The sequence below is a fragment of the Schistocerca gregaria genome, chromosome 4 (assembly GCF_023897955.1).
Source record: "Schistocerca gregaria isolate iqSchGreg1 chromosome 4, iqSchGreg1.2, whole genome shotgun sequence".
Taxonomy (NCBI): Eukaryota; Metazoa; Arthropoda; class Insecta; order Orthoptera; family Acrididae; genus Schistocerca; species Schistocerca gregaria.
The window spans coordinates 328,383,036-328,402,931 of record NC_064923.1 but is presented as its reverse complement, the minus strand read 5'-3'; the positions used below and the strand labels follow the sequence as shown (position 1 = coordinate 328,402,931).

The following is a 19,896-nucleotide window of genomic DNA, read 5'->3' as shown; positions in this document are numbered from 1 at the left end:
AGTTAATGAAAATAGCTTAACTTGATTTCAAAATGAAGATATGAGGACTATTTACATCAGGCTTATCTTAGAAGCATGGAAATCAAAAAGTTCCACACTCAATTCAAATACAAAGGTCCTTTCAGTAAGGAATAGTCATTGGGTGGGCACATGTTTGCTAACATAATGATATTACTTGGCTGTCACAGATTAGTCGCATTACCCTTTTTTTATGATCATGTGAATTATATGATTAATGTTGTAGTAATTTAAATGTACATAAATGTGTGAACTTAGCAGAATTGTGATTGTTTGCTCTTAGCTTCACTTAGAGTGATGGAAAATTTGCAGCAGTTGTTTCAAGTAACTTTTGAACCATGTGGCATGGATCTTTTGGTCTTTAGAGTATAACAGGACCATGCATTTTGATATTTTACTAAGATTGTTATTTTTTGGTACAAGTTATTTTTGTTTCTCTGTACAACTATTTTTTTTTAGAGATAATGAATTTTACGTTGTTTTATACAAAATTCGCCAAACTAAAAAAAAGTCATTTTGTTTTGCAGTGCAGACTGTTCTTGGTACACTGTTACTTAATTATGTATCCGAGTTTGGCAAGTTTTCATTGCAGAATGTTTTCCTGTATCAGGACACTTTTTTATTTAAATTGTACTCACACAGAAAGAAGATTCTTCCTTGCGACATACTGGGAATAAAAATTTATTCTTTTGAGGGAACAACGGGGGAAAGAGAATAAAACACCTTGTGCTCACTGAAAATGTGTACTGTGCTATCCAGTTAACTGAGGAAAATGTTTTTAAGATATTAATTTATACTGTGTGTGGTTCATCAGATTTTAAATAAGGTACTGTGTTCACTGAATTGCTAACTTCACTAGTTTCAGTCCTCCAAAGGACAGTGCTGCCAGCACTTGTCCTCCAACACCACCTACACCCACAACACCCGGTGGGAGTAAGCTAAGCCCAGGGAACATCTTTAAAAATTTTTTCAAGTGCGTTTCTCACATCGTCAGTTTTCACTAACACTTGGATGCTTTTCAGTTTTTTCTTTGCTTTCTGCCTATATTCTTACACATCATTTCTGTAACAACTCTTTGTAGATCTCATCACTCTTCCCTAAGGTCATGTGTGTTTATGCTGAATGAGTGATTTTTTTTCTAATGCATGCCCATTATTTTTGTTTTGTGGTTTTTCACTGTAAATTAATACTAATTTCAGTAATTTCTTCTGCAGTCATTTGGCCATCTAATGAAATGGTTCACATAAGAAAATAATAATATTATGTGACATGGCGGGCATCTAGTTCATTTAGACCGTTATTAAATTTACTTAACTTTATACTTGTTGTAACATATAGGGCAATATAAATGTGATTTCTGAAGTGAGCAACATAATTTCATTGACGTATGAATTCTTATAATTATGGATCACTCTTCGCTGACAGGCAGATTTACAAATTATGAATACTCTCATATTTTCCTGCTGAGTTGGTAGTCAGTCTCCAATGATCACCTCATTGGCAGAACATACATCACTGTCTCCCTTTCTGTTCTCAAGTGGTATTAAATTTATTTGTGATCTGTCAGGAGTAATATAAAGAAATTAATTGTTGAGTTTTTTGATTAGTTTTTATAGCAATTTTCTTGAGTTGTAAGACTAGTTTTTAATAATTTTTTTTTTTATTGAAAGTAACCAGTAACAAGTTGTTTGTATTATTATTTTCTCACTGTAAACTATTCATCAGTCTCAATTGTAAAAAATATACTTCCAGCCACAAACTTTTAAAAAATGGCCTATTTTTGATCACTCCCATCGGTATTAATTAAATCCATGTGAGGCATTTATTAAATGTATTAATGTTGGTCCTGCATATCCAACTATTCTTTTGTATTTTCTAGACAGTGTCAATTTTCTGGCATATGGTTAGAGGTGGAAAGAAATTTTTCAAAATCCAATAGTAATTTGATTTGATATTTTGTATTTCAAAATAAGTAGGGACTGTTCATTATATTGCTCAGATAGTTTACTACAGCAAAGAACTAACTTCCACTTAAAGTGGAAATGGAACAACTCCTCAAATATTCTTTGTTAATAACAGATAATTGGAAATTTTTAAACAATTTGTGAGTTTCCTTTCTCCTGTAGTTCCATGGCCGACAAGGTTTATCTTTATTGTAATTTATAACTATCTACAGTTATGTTTGTTCTTGAGTGCTTTAAAATTTCTCATCAGAAAAATAGCAAATGCTGATTAGTGGATAGTCATTTAATTAATTATAAAGCTGTTTGACCTAGCTTTAATTGCTTGTGTTCTGTTGTTTGTTTTTTTCCCCCCCAAATATTTAATTTCTATATTCCAGCTTTAATATTGCAGTGCTTGTAGCCCTTCACAGTTGTTACTTTGAAACATTTGTGATGCGTATGAAAGCTAAACAGGTGCTTTTAGTCCTTCAGGGTTGGCCCAATGTGTTGATGGCCATGTATCAATCAAATTGTGTGGTTTACCAGTCTCGCTAGTGTAGTATGCATGTGTATCAAGAGTTGTGCATGTTTCTTACTTGCATTATCTTTTTGTCGTTTTTGGTGTAAATAAGTAATTAATCTTTAAAATTACAGAGATATATGATGAATGTCTGATTTTCTCTCTCTCTCTCTCTCTCTCTCTCTCTCTCTCTCTCTCTCTCTCTCTCTCTCTCTCTCTCTCTCTCTGTGTGCGTGTGTGTGTGTGTGTGTGTGTGTGTGTGTGTGTCAGTCATTGTTTTCAGATACAGAAGCAGAAGTGGTAAACAGTTTATTACCGTATTTACTCGATTATAAGATGAGGTTTTCCCCCCATTCGTTGTCCGAAGACAACGAGATTGTCTTACATTTACATCTTAAACTATTGGTGTAGAGGTCAATGTTTTTATACTGTTTAATAGTTTGATATACGTATTTCTTACATTTACTGATCAATCTTGGGCTAAGGAGGTCATATGCAGATTTATGTTGAATTTGGAAAGCAGACAATACTCGCACTCAAACAGGTTACACATCTCCTAATACACCGAAGTGCTTTATAAGGTATCGACCTTGATCGTACAATCAAGTGACATTTGACTCACGTGGCATTAGTGCAAACAGTACGTGAGAAACTATAAACTATTTACAACAACCACCTATTGCTCTGCTTGCAGTAAAAGTTCTCATACATATGTGGATATTGTATACCAACATTCATGGTGCTGGTTAACAATGTAGGAAACAGGAAGGAAAATTAATTCATAATTTTTAAAAAAAGTATTAAACTGTCAGCAATTGTTATCACAAGAATAAATTACAATGGCAAGACCCTTTGTGGAGGTAGTGCCAACAGATGTCAGTAGATCACAGAGCAAGTGGAAATAAGATGATTTTATTGAACTGTGATTGCAGTCTTTATGTATTAGTTACTGGTGCTGCGTATGACCTACACCCTAGAAGATATTGCAGCCTAAATTTCACAGTTGCTCAGCACAGCATTTTGGAAGGGTTGGAGAGGGAAGAGTGATACAGTCTTCATTGAGAAGTAGGTTGTGGAGTACTGAATGGGCAGCAAGTTCTGTCTTGCTACCAACCAGGAGAAGCTATACTGCTGTAGTTTGCCTGAAACCATTTGAATTGACTTTAAAATTGGACAAAAACAGAGCTATGGTGTTGTACATTTCAGCATATGATGATCTAGATAGGGGCCAGTTGTGGTTGTCTAGATGGGGACCATAGTATACTTACATGTTTGCTACAACGATGTTGTTGACACTGATCATGAGGGAAAACAGGAATCGGTGAGGGTGTGTCAGATGCTGGTTCTGCGTAGCTGTTGAGAGAGCAGCGAGCAGACAGTATATTAGGAAGCAAGAAAGTGCGTAATATTCTCGTGTCAGTGTTGAAGCAAAACCCAATACATATTCAGCAAAACAGCTGCATTTTCTGGTTCCACCATAATCACAACCTCGGATATCACAACGTATTTGGAAGAAACCATGAAATATGTGTGACAATAAAGACATAAACTTAACAACTGTTCTGTTAGGATGAGGGCGGTGCTTAAAAATGATGATACCACAGACAACATGTTTAGTAAGTGAAAAAGGTGCTAACAGTAAAAATTAATGTAAACCATTCCTTTTGGTTTCTTGTTGTATTTTTAAATGTAGTCAATCAGAAAAGCCTTTATTTTAAAATAGGTATAATGCTTAAGGGTTAGGCAGGTACTTAATGTCAATAAAACAGTTTGTAACTTTGAGTAATCAGAATATATTAAAAATGAGCTCTGCTCAAGGAGACTCTTAAAAAGGGTTGGAGGGGAAGGGGTTGTCTTATATTCAGGATTGTCTTATACTAGGGTAAATACGGTATTGTGATGTTTATATTTCTGCACACAACATAAGTTAAATGCCCACATTATTACCATGTTTGTGCTGGTAAAATGATTTTTTCTAATTTTTATGGAGATATTAATGTTAACATTACTTGAATACAAACTGTGTGTGTCATTTATATAGAGTTAGAATTGTTTCTCAGTTGCAATAAAGAAGTGTAGAATTGTAACTTAGTTTGCAGAAGCCTTTCAAACAGTTTGGTTCTTGTCGGATTGTTTTTTAAAGCAGAATGAAGGTGAATGAGATGATTTCAGATTAAAGACAACCAGAAAGATAAAGACTTCAATTCCTTTCCATTCAATGAGCAACTGAGGTAATGTGTAATATCTCAACCACAGGAAACATACTGCTGCATTTAACTCTGAACTACCACTGCCCATTCCCCTCACTCTTAAATGACTAATATCATAGATAACATGGCTCTGTTAATTTAACTTTGAAACAGTGTTCAAAAGTGGTGGAACTACAAAGAAAATAGATAGGTTTTCCGACCTGATCTTGTTCCAGAAGAGGCTGTCTTAAGCAGCAGTCATTCTACCATGGAAGCTAGTGTTTCAGTGTTAAGAGTAGGCCCTTTTTCACTGCAGTTGAAGTACCATAAAAATAAGTATTCATAATGTAATGTGCAGCAGCCTGAGAGGTTGACTTCCTCTATGGCATTAAATACTGTCAGAAGAGACATTTTAAAGCATTAAAGAAGCCCATGCAAGTGTACATTAGTTCATAAGTTTTGTTTGCTTTCTCATTTGTAAAATTGTAGGAAGTAATTTTTTATTTGTAATGAAAAAACGTTTCTCTCCATTTGCAAAGTTAAAATTTTTTAAAGTTTTTACCCCAAGATAAATTATAGCTTGTGTAACACTACTAATTCCTTTTAGGACCACACATACTGCTACTGTAAGGTGAGAAAAAAGTGCATTTTTAGCCTTGTCTTATCCCATCAGTCTGCAGCATTGTAAGGTGAACATGATTACATATGTTTGTAACAGGAAAAGAGAAAATGAATCCCCAATATGAAAGCATTGAGAATATAATAAAATAAGACTGGACTAATTAAAATGAAAAAATTAGAGGCACCGTTTATCATAGAATACTAATGTGAAGGTAGTAGGTATACATTTAATCGAATTTATATAGTTGTTAAAATATTCATTTATTTCAGATCCTTTGTCCCACCTGTTCGTGATGAGGAATCAGAAACGCAAAGGAAAGCACATGCAAAACGTGTTCGTGAAACACGACGATCCACTCAAGGTGTCACTTTAGAAGAAATAAAGTCTGCAGAGCAGCTGGTAAAACGAAAAAATCAGCAGCAGCTTCAACAAGCAACACAGCAATTGAGCAATAATGAACAGGTGTGTGTTAAAAGTATATGAATACAAGCCCCGCCCCTCTTCCTTTCTCTGGTCTCCATCTCCCTCCTCTTTCATGTCCCAGTGAGGAATAAAACAGAAACTTCTCCTTTCCATGTAGAAAATGGGTATCCTGTAGTTTGCAATTAACCGTAGAAACTGTATTTGTTTACCACAAAGTGGCAATATTTTTATTCAGTGCTTATCAGGTATTCGAAAAGTAAATATTGTTTACTCAAAACTCTGTGTAGAATTCATTTTGAGTTTTGGCATTAATTATTAGATAAAACAAAAAGATAATTAATGTTTAGGAATGATAAGAAGGCAGTTGGCTTGTGGGGCAGACACAATTGTGCAACTGCAAAGCATGGAGAGAAAAATACAAAACATGGGAACAAAAATTTCATGAGAAATAATTTTAGGAAATTTGTTGGTGTTTGTTTGCTGCTTAGTCAAAGGATACACATGTTGATCTGATTGGAATCCAATAAGCTAGATATTACAAAAAAGATTCTTGCATTATCAACATATTCACTGGCATTTCAATTTTGATAGTTCTCAAGGAATATATTTAGATTTGCCTAAGTATTTAGTGTGGTGCTCTGTGTTCAGTTTTACACTGAGCTACCAAACACACAAGTCTGCCTGTATTGATGTAAGTTAGAAGCTCTAAAAGTTAAGAAATATGTCTTGGTGGTGTCTACATTCCAATATGTTGGCACTCTTATATGTAACAACTTACGATTTTATAGGTTGTCTGTGCAGTTTGCCTGTATTAAATCATTTCATTAAAAAAAATCGATTTGTACCTTTATTCTCTTCTTTGTTTGTTTCATCAAACCAGCCATTACATACACATGAAGTGTCCTTTACATTTTTTTGGGGGTTATTGTGTACACATGGCTAACAAATGGTGCTTCCAACATTTCTAGAACATTTTCAGAAACTTATTATGAAGTGTGTGACTACTACAGAAAGTATCAATTAAGAAGAGTCATAAACTTTAAAAATGCTATAGTTGACTGTTGTCTGAACTGAAATTGTTTCTCAAAATTTTATTTAGAAGACTGCCATGGTGTACACCAGCAGAACCACAGCGCAAACCTTGTCCTTGACTGAAATGGATGTTAATGACAAGGAGTTAGTGCTAACAAATTTCTTCAGTTGTAAACTGTTCCATACGAAATGAAAGCAAGAACAGAACAACTGTAATTTGATAGGCAGATGAAAAGAGAATGAAGATTCAAATGTACGTGGAGTTGGAGTGCATAAAAATTCACAGATGGCTACTTGAACTTGTCCTACTATTTTCCAGTTTTCAGATATTTTAATTTTGGCTGTCAGGGTGTGGAATTATTGAACGTATTACTTGCTTGGGTTAAATGTAGTGTGTACTAATACAGCGCCACGTTATAAAGGTGTCATTTCTGATATTCGGTTTCCACAGCTTCCTGCTGTTACTAACTCACCATCAATTACTGCAACAATAACTACAGCAAGCCCAACAGTGCCTTCAAAGAGTGTGGCAACAGGTGGAAAAGAAGAGGAAGTACACCAAGAGCGACGACCCTCTTGGAGGCTTAGGGTTGATAACGGTGACAGGAATAAGGTGTGCTGACAGTTGCTTCTTCCAGTACACCCAGTAGTTTCTGCTTTGTAGTAGACTTCTCTTCTCAACCTGTTAGATATCACTGGTGCAGTAATTCTGTTCACTAAAGTTTCTATTGTAGTTTTGTCTCTCTGCCTGTCTTACGGCTGATTATTTAAAATAAGCTGTGCATGTTTATTTTTAGGGTATTGTTACTGTAGACTTTCTGTTATTAACACACTGTTCCTTTCAATTATCTACTTCCTTCACATATAGTCGTTGTAATAATGTAGAGTTGTAGTTATTCAGAATTACATCTTTTGTGCATGATTTCTATTCGGGTTGGAAAAAAATGCTGGAAAGGGAGAAGGTGAAACTAGAGCAGTTATCTGATCTTGGAATATTTTGTGTGTTCTTATGTCGCATGACAAGTATTTACAAAAATGCAAACAGAATTCTCTTTGTTTTCAGAAACTCATTTGAGCTAGTGACCTGGATATGCAAAGGGCCGATCTATTTTGTTGGTAGATTTTTGTACAATACATGGTATCCATTTTGAAAATGATGTGTGTGTTGTTGTTTCTTTAGAAGTGTCGAAAAATTTTCTTTTCCGTTTTGATAGACAACGCCTGATATATAAATTGCATGCCGCTTTTATTTTTAGAGAGTATTAAAATTACTTCATGAAGTACATGTAATAAATTTCTTTTCCAGTTTCTATTGGAAGATGCACGTAGCAAAAGTACTCCAAATGACACGGCTGCTACAACGTATGTTAGGAGGACATCGGGAAGTACTCCAGTGCGACCATCCTCTGCACCAGTTGACCCATCATCTGTCGATACTACTGTAACAATAGCACTTAGGCGACAATCGAAGCCACCAGACGACAGAGGTACGTAAGATACATTAGATGGTTGTTACCACTTTCACATTCTTTGTGAAAAAATTCCAAGTAACTGCATTAACTTATCATGAATGTGCCACATCAGCTGTTAATAGTTATACCTGAATAAGATACACAATGTTAAAGTGTATTTGACAACTCCAGTGTAGAAGTAGGAACTAATTTTTTGTCATTTGTTGTTCTTCAAATTATTTTCTTCAATTTAACCAACGACTTTTCCAAATACACTATAATTTTCAGTTACATAACCTGTACTTGTCTCCTAGCTTCTTCATAAAAGGTCTTTGGTCAATTTTATATGTTAAGATTTCTTCACTATTTTCTCTCTTGTCACTAACAGTTTATTAACAACACTAAATACAACGAGAAAAAGATGTCACATAAAGTGGTGCATTGTCATCTACGTCAGTTACAAAGAAAGTTTACAACTCCTCAAATAAGTGTTAAAAATTACTTTTATCTCAGTAATTCAATTTATCAGGACTGAATAGCTCGGCATTAGAGCATTCAAAATAGGAAGTTCCTGGTGCTGCCAATAGAAAGACTAATCAACAGTACTAATCCTAACTTTCAAAAGAGGTACATTCATTGTTCAGAGAGAAAGGGGAATTGATTTGAGACAGTAGGGCTGGAAAGGTGTATGTGGGAGTGGGGGTGGGGGGGGGGGGGGGTGTAGTAGTTACTGGGATCTCTCAGGTTCAGAAAGACAAGGATGAAGAGGAGGAGACAAAAATTAAGAAGAGGGTTTCAGAAAAAGTGGTTCTCTGGTTGTACATTTGTAAGGCTTTGTATTATGATATCGAAGATCTGTGACAAATTCTTGTAAAGATATGTTACATTTTATACAAGAATAATCACTGTGCCAGCTTCAGTTCACGTATAATAGAAGATACATTATCAGAAATAAAAGATTAATGAGGGAGATATATGAAAGGGGGTAGAAAAATTGAAGTGAGAAATAAGAGAAAAGTGGGCAACTGAGAAACAAGAGGAAAGAAGAAATCCTTAAAAATAAAGGGGGAATAAATAAATTAGTAAACAATGATTTTATAATTAAGAATATGGTGATTGTTAATGGGTGTTAAATTCAGGAAAGTGGCAGAGTGATGGGTATGTTGGAGACAGGGGGACAACCAGGATACCCAGGAAAAACCCTGGAATTTTTTCTTTGTTTTAGTTTTCAGTTACCGTATTTACTCGAATCTAAGCCACACCTGAAAAATGAGACTCTAAATCAAGGAAAAAAAAATTTCCCGAATCTAAGCCGCAGCTGAAATCTGTGACTCGAAATTCAAGGGCAGAGAAGAGTTTTAGGTAATATGAGACACGATTTAGGTCGAATGAATGACGATACAGCTACAGTAGTTTGGTTTGGTTCGTAAGCTTAACAGTTAAGCTTTACCAGGTAGCCTTTGCTATGCATCAGGCACTTTGTCCGTATTTATACGGGTACCCTTCCTTTATCACGTGCTTTGTCTGGTTTGAATTTATTGCTTATTTTTCTTTGATCTGATAAGTGCCGTTCTCTTTGTTATAGGTGTTTACGTCACTCTAAGCTAAAAATGCATTACTGTACTGTGTCGTGCATTGTTTGTCGCATTCTGATAATGAGTGTTTATGGCCTGTCGCCACTCGTGGCATGGCTCGCTTTTGTGCACACTACCGCCACTCACAATAAAAAAAGAGAGGAATCGTCTCATTAGCGAAACAATGGCAAGAGACTGCTATTTTTTGTTACTTACACTGCTGCAAGAACCAAATAATAGACTGCGTATGATAGATGATGATCTGAACGAGAGTTTAGCGAAAACTTTTCTCCGTTTGAAAATCTTTGCAGGCGCCTCTTTAGTACATAACTAGTACATAACACTCTGCACAGAAATTAGTCATCTCAGATTTAAAAATCTAGTCAACTGTGTGCTTCATTTCTGACTGTATCACTATTCAACATAAGAATAATACGAATATAAAAATGACATGATATGTATATTCTCCCACGTTTGCTGTTGTTTCACTCTAGTTTTGTAGTTTATTAGGCAGACAGGATTTAAATGAGATAGCAGCAAATACGAAAGAATACATGGCAAAATGTTTATATTCGTATTATTCTTTTGGTGAAGAGAATACTGCATGTAATTCACAATTCATAAAAGTTCCTATTAGCAACCATCTGTTCTCACAGGTAGGAAAAAATTCAGAACGTAGAGTTGACCATATTGACAAACATCCCAAATAGTCTTGCCAGTCGGATTTTCATAGTACATTGAAATGCTGCCACATTCGAAGATGAACTACGGAATTTGTATTTACTTCGTTGGATAATGTATGAAAATGCAGTGGTCCAAACTCTCTCTCTCTCTCTCTCTCTCTCTCTCTCTCTCTCTCTCTCTCTCTTGTTCCTGCTAAGCATGCCTGTGTAGCGCTACATATATTCAATGGCAGAAATTAGTTGTGGCGGCACCTACCAACATTTTTCAGAACTTCCATTTACTTTGCAAGCGATTCTAACTCGCAGGCGGTTTTTTGGATTACAAAAACCGGAAAAAAAGTGTGGCTTAGATTCGAGTAAATACGGTGAATTTTTGTAATTTTACCTCATAAGAACCGATACTCTAACAAAAGATATTACTGTATCCCACTACTGCAGCAATAAAACATGAACGAGAGGAAAAAAGAATGTAAAATTCAGTTGCAAAGGAAATGTGTCACACACGATGACGAAACACAGTGCTCATACAAGCATCTGTGAACAGCAAAATGTGTCAAAGGCTTTAGGAAGGCTATGTAATGCCTTATAACAACAAATCGCTTCATAGGAGCGTGACTTCTCAACTGTTTCCATTAAAATCATTCGATCAGTTTGCGAGCGAGCTCATGCGCAGTTGAGTCGCATATGGATAGTACCTTCTCCCACTTCTGGCTACAGAAGTGTAGCTGTTACCTGTATAAGCAGTAGCAGCAAGTAGCCAGATGCTACTCGGAAAAATTTTATGGGCGTGCCCAAGGTGCCAGATTCACACATGCGTAACAGGCCTGGATCTAGTACCTGAGGGGGGGAAGCGAGAACCGTCACGTCTGCCTCGAGTGGCGATTTCATGAGGGGATGGGGCCACCAAATTCGTGTTCTTGAGGGGAAAAAATCTTGTTTCTCAGAGCGCCTAACATCCAGTGCACGTTGGTCTAGCAATTATTCATATCATTTTGAAAAGTATCCATGTTTATTTATTAACGTTTTTGAACACTTCCCTTATTGAGTTATGAGTGAACCATAAGTTGATTTTTGAATGAGTGCATAGTGTACGTGATGTCTCTGCCAGAGGAATCTGTCGCATTTATAAACAAACTTTCCTGCAGACAGAAGGGGACGAGGTGTATTACCTGAGTGCAATAAAGTCAAACGGGTGAATGCCAGTCACTGTGTGTTATGTGTTGACTGGGTTAGCGAATGATCGATCAGCTTATAATTACTAGCGAAATCCGTAGATTCAGACTACCAGAGTGGAAATAAACAACAGACAGGAATAACAAATAAGAAAGATCATGTATTATTTTTGTGATGTCTCCAAGAAATTGAACTTTAGACAGGAAAGTTTTGGCCAGATTGCTACTCTAGTAATGGCCAGTTGTACAGTCCCCAGCTAGCAGCTGCTCAAGTTCTATTCTGGGAGTTGATTTCATATTTGAGAAGCTGGAGTGTGTGAATGAAATGTGAAACTATTCTTAACATAAAGCTTTTTGCCTTTAGTAGACCCTAATAGGTATTTGATATTGGTAATTCATGAATTATGTTCTGTCGTGCTATAAAAATGACCATTTGTGCCAAAACAGTCTCATTTATTTGGTGTTTGTTAAAATTGCTGCAATATTAGAGGGGCATATTTCATGTCATCTAGCAGACAGTGACAAAAGAGACATAATCAGATTGAGAAATCACATTAGTCGTGGGTACTATTTGTAATAACAGCGTTTCAATATTAGACGACGACATTTTGAATTTTCATGTAGCAAAACATTTGACGAACTTTGATGAGATAATAGATCGTTTCTCAAGAACGAAAGCACGTCATGTAAAGCTGTAGCAAGATTAGAGAGAAAAGATGCTAGGATGTAAGGATTGAAGAAATGTGTACTGTCTTGGTTGTCTCTTTTCTTCGCAGTTTTATGTACCTTATATTTGCTTTTATGTCACACAAAACAGCAAGTTATTAGCCAATAGGCAGTAATGAGTGCACATTTTCTGAAGAGTTCTTGATCTCCCGGTTACAAATAATCCCATCAAGTATTAATTGCGGCGTTTTTTTTTTTTTTTTTTTTTTTTTTTTTGAAAAATGGGGGGGTGGCAGGATGTCAAAGCGGCCAACTGTGAGCAGTAGAGGCACCACAGGACATATTAATTTCCACTGTCCTGAATATAATTTGATGACATCCATTACAAAATATACACGTTTGAATTCCAAGAGCGAAATGCAGTGACACGTGATAGAAGAATGCTGTGTGGAGAGGCGTGCCGTTGCACTTTGGCAAACTTAAGACCAAATAACATGTCCTACATTTTCTCGAACATATACGCTTTATGTATCAGGCTGTTCAGAAAGATGTGCACTACAAAATGAAAATTTTGTGAAAAGGCAGGTTTTTTTAATTTTTGGCGTTCTACTATCTCAAACGCTTGGGGAGGGGGGGGGGGGGGGGGGATCGTTCGGAATTATCATAGATCCAGGGCAGGTGTGTAGAGCAATTTGACTTGTAGTAGCGAGGTGGGTAGTCTCCATGTGACCCGTGTTCATGTTTAGTGACTTTGCTGTTTCAGTTCGGTTATTTCTCTCACGTCAAATGAAAACAAAACAGATTTCTATGGCCGAGAGGTTATCAAGTGAATTAAAATACATTTACATAATTATGAAGGGCTAACATGTTGGTAGTTTCAGATTTATTTTATTTCCACCTTTCTGACAGTCTAGCATTAATCGCCTTGGTAGAACAATGAAGTTATTTTTGTCAGTTTGCTAAAGAAATTTGGCCTCTATTAATCTTTTCTGCTGAGACAGTCAATTTATTTGAAATGAAGAGTTTAATTCCCCACTGTTGGGTATTCCAACTGTTCACTGCATTTCAAGTGCATATTTTCATCTTCTAGCACATATGGCATTGTGCCATAATAAAGAACCAAACACGAGATCATACAGTACTGTTACTCAAAGAAAATTTACATCTCGAAAACCGCACTGAAAAACTTAATATCGGGTTGAGACGTACTTCATTGTGAATCTGGACATGAGAATATGCACTATAAGCCGAATAATGCTTTTCAGTATGGTTCATTAAATTAGGATGCTCTTGGAGTATCCTCTGATGTCTTGTTTCTTTTAGGACATAATGTAAGATCTTTTAATGTATAAACATTCGAGCTTCCTACGTCATCGTAGCTGCCAACTGCTGAAACAAACCTAATTCTAACAGGTCAAGGGAAAATATTGCAGGTGGTGGTTTGAAAAACATTAAGCCTAGTTTGCGCAATGATATTGGGGTTGCACCACTCCTTGTGTGAATTGAGTTCCCTGCAAATGGTTTCATATATGATTTTAGGCCTGGGGAAACAAGTATACATTTCAATTTCATCATTTTGTGGGTTCCTGAGTCATGTCTGTAATGAAAGTTTCATTAGCTGCACGTCCACGAGTTGTGATCGAGTTAAAGTTTGTTGCATGGAATTGCTGCTCAAGGAAAAAATGATAAACATGTCTCGATTCGTGACTGGATGAAGAAAAGATGTCAGCTCAGTTACTCAGCAACCTTGCTGAAATAATTTATAATGGAAGATCCAAGAAGTTCTTTTAATTATCTTAGAATGTCACTTTAACTGTTAACATTTCTTCTAAATAGAGTTAATAATGTGATGAGGAAAAGCTACTGTAATGCATGAAGCACTGTTGCTAGAACTGAAATTACAAATCACATTGCATGCATTACAATGGATAACACTCAGCTTGCTAGAAGATGCAGTTTTAGTTGGCGGTGGTGTTTTTTTCATTAACACCAGTAATTATTAACATAATAGTAATAATTATTAACATTAAGAGCAATAATTATTCGAAGGAGGCAGCATTGCGAATAGAATGGTTTGCAAACTACAGTCTGGAAGATAGATATGTAGTGGCAGTATTTTAGAATTTGAACAAATTTGAATGGGAACACTATCTAGTAGTGCCCTGGTTCGGAAATATCGTAAAACTGGTGCTGGTGCGCAGAGTAGTAGTGAGTTACAGTGAGGAGGTGGAGTAGTCTCCACGTGACCCTTGTTTACGTTTAGAGATTTTGCTGTTCCCTCTTTGTTTATTGCTCCCAGGTCAAATAAAAACAGAATGGATTTCTGTGGCCAGGAGCAAGTGAATTAAAATACATTCACATAATTACGAAAGGCTAAAATGTGTTGTTAGCATTAATCACCTTGCAGAACAATGAAGTTATTTTTTGTAGGTTTGCTAAAGAAATGTGGCTTCTATTAATCTTTTCCACTGAGACAGTCAATTTATTTGAAACGAATCGTTTAATTCCACACAATTGGGAAGTTTCAACTGTTAACTGCATTTCAAGTGCACATTTTCATGTCCTAGCATGTATGGTGCTATGCCATAATAAAGAACCAAACATGTGATAATACAGTACTGGTACTTCAAGAAAATTTACATCCCAAATACCACACTGAAAAGCTTAATATCAGGTCGAGGCTTACTTCATTGGGAATCTGAACAAATACGAATGTGCACTTTCAGCTGAACTATGCATTTTAGAATGGTTCACGAAATCCTGATGCTCTTGTAGTATCCTCTGATGTCTCGTTTCTTTTATGACGTAATGTAAGATCTTTAGATGTTTTACACGTACGAACATACGGACTTCTTACGTCACTGCAGCTGCGCAAGTGCAGTGACACCTGTTACCTGTCACACTCTGGAAACTGCTGGAACAAATCTGTATCTAAAAGGTCGCAGGGAAATATTGCAACATGCAGTGGTTAGTGGAATTCTAATTTAAACTTCCATAACACGAAAATACGCAGCGTACATGTTACTGCACACCAAAGATCTTTCCCAAAGGTACACTCCCCTCCCCAAGGTAAGTCTTCTAAAGTACCAGGAAGTTCCACACTGGTGTATAACACCATAACCATTCAAAGGATTGAGAAGTTTTGCAGTAAGATGGAAAGTATACTGTCACTTAACACGGGAAAAGTGTGTTTTCACCCTGGAGAAAATATACTTTTAACTGGGAAATCTGGGATTTTTTTTCTTTTTTTAACTTGTCTGTCTTACTTTGGCAAGCTTCCTGACATGATAAATGACAGTTGCATCATGGTTATGACTCCACGGTAAACTGTTGCCTCCCCATAGAACTGACTAGTAAGTCAGTTCAAACACCAGAGGACAATAAGAGCACAATCCTCCAACAGGGTTTTGATTGATGTCAGCTTCACTTCTTTTTAAAATGGAAATTGCGTTGGCAGTAGAATTGTAGTCCTAGGAATATATGTACATCTTCTCATGGTAGGCACTTCGGACAAATTTGAGTAACGTGAATTTAGTATGGAATGAACATCAGTAGATTATTTGTTGCATTGTGGTAAACGTGTGTAGCGTGTCTGGGGTCCCCCAGCTCCCGCTGTCACCGTCCTCCACGCATCCTGTTCTTTACTCTCCCTGCTGCCTCGACATTCTTTTTACCTCTTTGTTTGGCTGTTTTCCCTTCCCCTTGATGGGACTGTGCTGTTTCTGTAGTTCCTTCCTTGGCTGTTGCCAACTTAGATTATGGTACCTTGCTGTTTGGTCCCCAACCAACTTACTTTCTTGTAAACCTTCGTCCCACAGTCCCCCTCTGACAGAAATGTACTAGGTCTCCTGGAGGCAAACCGGACTGAAGCCCTTCACTTAGGTACTCTATTCTCCCCTCTCCCAACCCATAAGAGACTTCATTCTGCCCTCCACATGTTGTTGTTAGTTTCCTCGTGTCAATCACCCCCCCCCCCCCCCCCCACTCCCTCACCCCTAAAAAAAGAAAAGTTTCTCCCTTGCTAGTCTCTGCTCTAACAAGGGGACCTTACGGTCTTGGAAATTCAGTTCAAGATGAGACTTCACAAGTTACCAGTATACCTCAAGGATGTCCACTTCTAGAATTCTTAAAGTGCACATCTGGAAAGAAAAGGGCTCTAAAGTTTTAAGCATAGTTCATGGGTACCTCATATCTAAGTAGTATTTTCGCATACAGGTTAAATAGCTCAGTCAGTAGCGTACCAGAATTTAATGTGATAAATTTGGTTCAATCCTACGGGCAGGCTTTATTTTATTTTACTATTTTTTCTTATTTTTTTTTTAATATAACAATTTTATTTAAAAGTTAATGACATACAGTATTATCAATTAAATCATCAATAATTTTATTTTGTTTATCAAATGGCTGTCACAGTTAGTTAAAATGTGAATTACACTCATCAATATTTTCTTTTAAAGTTGAACAATCTCAAATGCAAATTTAATGGAGGTAAATTAATTACCACAGTCGCAAAATTCTGGGTGGAGTTTCAATTATAAATACTTTTACAGTATTGTGCTCATTTTTCAGTATTATATTTTATGTTTAACCACTAGAATGATAATTGTCGTCAAAACATTGAAAACAAACAAAAAATTGGACATCTTGCATAATTTATGAAGGACGATTGTTTACAGAAACCACTTCGCACTTCGATGTTTCTGAAATCTTTCATTAGAAAGCCTGGAAGCATACCAAGCATATCGGATCATTTCCTAAAAAATTGGTGATGGCAGATTGATTGTATTTTTATATAGTCTTCACAAGAATTTGCCTATTATTTTCAGTAAGATAAGTGCAATCTTGTATACCCTACATCAGAGTTTTTACTTGTCTGTAAAAATAAACATTACATGGTTGAACAAGTGGGAGTTCATTTCAGAGGAATCACTTTAATTTTATAAGTTCATGATTTCTCATCACCCGGAAAGATTTTGTTGTATAATTGAGGCTTTGCTTGTCCACCCTAAGAGTTGGTAATTAACGGAAACCTTTCTTCAACCACACAAGATTTCAAACACTGGTTGAGAAAGTCAGTATACAGTTCCGTCGCTAGTTTGCCAGATTTTGAAGATGATGTTACAAAGTTGTTACAATTTTACTCATATTCTTTAACTGTTTTTTAAACTCTGGGACCAGTGTTACTGGTTTGCTCTTGTGAACAAACTCACACTTAAGGTAGGATGTTTCCAGGCAGAGCGAGAGCATGTTGAGTGGTATAGGCATGCGTTACTTTATTCAATCCGGGTCTTTTGACGAAAATAATTTCACTTCCTTTGACAGCTAGAATCCTGTTATACACTGACTGATACTAACATCCTGGAAAGAAAAAAATTCAAAATTGTAAAAATAGAGAGAAAAATAAATTTTTAAATACCTGCCTCATCAATAGTGATAACAAAATCTTTGGTAGAATTCAGTATCAATTCTAATGTCTGGGTTCAAAAAGTGTCTGCTTGTTTTTGAATATTCTGATGCAATCAAATTATTTGCAGCACACTAGCTGTCGTAATAAACAACTGCATCTTGTAACATCACCTTCGACACTTCTCTGTATAATTGATGTGCAGCTTCTGATACTTTCACATTGTCTTCATTGACACGCATTTTTAATTCACAATTTTGTAAAAATTCTGATTATATTTCACAGCAATCTCTGCAAAAGTCGGGGATGAACTGGCTTTGTAGCAGGTAAGGCCCATCGCATGATTAGATCTATGCGGGCCTACATCCACATCCACATTCACATCTACATTACATCGATACTATGCAAATCACTCCTAAGTGGTTGGCATAGGGTTCATCAACTCACCTTCACAATAATCTTCTATTATTCCACTCTCGAACAGCATGCAGAAAACGCGAACACGTGTGTCTTTCCGTGTGAGCCCTGATTTCCCTTATTTTTATTATGATGGCCATTTCTGCCTATGTAGGTTGGCATCAATAAAATATTTTCACATTCAGATCAGAAAGTTGGTGACGGAAAATTGGTGAAAAATGCCATTGTTTCAATGGTGTCTATCCTAAATTGCTTCTCATGTCAATGACATTTTCCCCCTTACTTCACGATCACATAAAATGTGCTGCTCTTCTTTGAATTTTCTGGCGTACTCTGTTAATCCTATCTGGTAAGGATCCCATACCGTGGGTAGCAGTACATGGACAAGTGTAGTGTAGGCAGTCTCTTTAGTAGATCTGTTATATTTTCTAAGTGTTCTGCCAATAAAACGCAGTCTCTGGTTTGCCTTCCCCACGAACATTTTCTGAGTATTCTTTCCAATTTAAATTGTTAATAACTGTAATTCATAGGTATTTAGTTGAATTTATGGCCTTGTAGATTTGACTGATTTTAGCACTCATGTGGATGATCTCACACTTCCCATTATTTCCCGATCCTCTACCTTTTCGTATATACAATAATGCAACAGCTATATTCTGCTTTTCCAAGAAGACACCAGTTCCTCAAATTTACAACAAACATTTATAATTTTTCCAAAGCTTATATCATCACCCAATTTTGTAATAACATTGTAATGACAGTAATTAATGCTTTAATTTACCTCCATTAAAAATGCTTTTGAAGTTATTCCACTTTTTAAAAAGAAAACATTGATGAGTGTAATTCACATTTAAACTAGCTGTGACAGTCTTTCACTGAATAAAATAGTTATTTACGATATAATTGATAATACTTTAGGTCAATAACTTAATTTAAAAGTTGTTATTTTTAAAACAATTAGGAAAACAAAATGAAATAGAACCGGCAGGCAGATCAAACTCGTGTTGGCCTATGACATTCTAGCATGTTACTGACTGCACTACTTCATCTGTATGCTGGAATACTACTTCTTACTGTATATGAGATGCGTATGAACTACACTTAAAACTTCAGAGGCCTTTCTTCAGAATTTTCTGTGTATTGCACTTTAAAACTTGTGTGATTGTGCACCCTTGAGGTATACTACTAACCTGCGAAGTCCCATCCCGAACTTAATTTTTGAGACCAGAAGGTCCCCTAGTAAGTGTAAATGGTGCCACTGTTTTCTGACAAATACTGATGCACATACACCCTCTACTCCCCGCTATCCTCTACTTTGACCTCAGTCACATATACCAACTACCTTCCTAAAGAGTACTTTTCAGACTGTAGTCATTACCTTTCACTGCCTCAGGGCTTCCTTTTCCTCTCACATGTTTCACCCAACTACCTTTACATTTGTCTTCCATAAATCACTATGAAGTAAGTGGCAAAGGGTATTTTTTATTGTGCCTAAGGTTACTTGTTGTTGTTGTGGTGGTGGTCTTCAGTCCTGAGACTGGTTTGATGCAGCTCTCCAAGCTACTCTATACTCTATCCTGTGCAAGATTCATCTCCCAGTACCTACTGCAGCCTACATCCTTCTGAATCTGCTTAGTGTATTCATCTCTTGGTCTCCCTCTACGATTTTACCCTCCACGCTGCCCTCCAATGCTAAATTTGTGATCCCTTGATGCCTCAGAACATGTCCTACCAACCAATCCCTTCTTTTTGTCAAGTTGTGCCACAAACTCCTCTTCTCCC

General features: G+C 36.4%; 1 protein-coding gene across 24 annotated transcripts in view; it reads left to right on the top strand.

The window, feature by feature from the left end:
* LOC126268007 (protein phosphatase 1 regulatory subunit 12C) overlaps positions 1–19,896 on the top strand; it is a 319,893-nt gene that overhangs the window by 190,665 nt on the left and 109,332 nt on the right. For 7 of the 24 annotated variants that reach the window (XM_049973404.1, XM_049973399.1, XM_049973394.1 and 4 more), the window contains 4 exons: positions 878–991; positions 5,562–5,754; positions 7,199–7,360; positions 8,054–8,234. In XM_049973404.1, coding sequence (XP_049829361.1) covers positions 878–991; positions 5,562–5,754; positions 7,199–7,360; positions 8,054–8,234 — 650 coding nt within the window. The remainder of the gene's footprint in view (positions 1–877; positions 992–5,561; positions 5,755–7,198; positions 7,361–8,053; positions 8,235–19,896) is intronic. The other 17 variants (XM_049973411.1, XM_049973403.1, XM_049973407.1 and 14 more) reach the window with 3 other exon arrangements.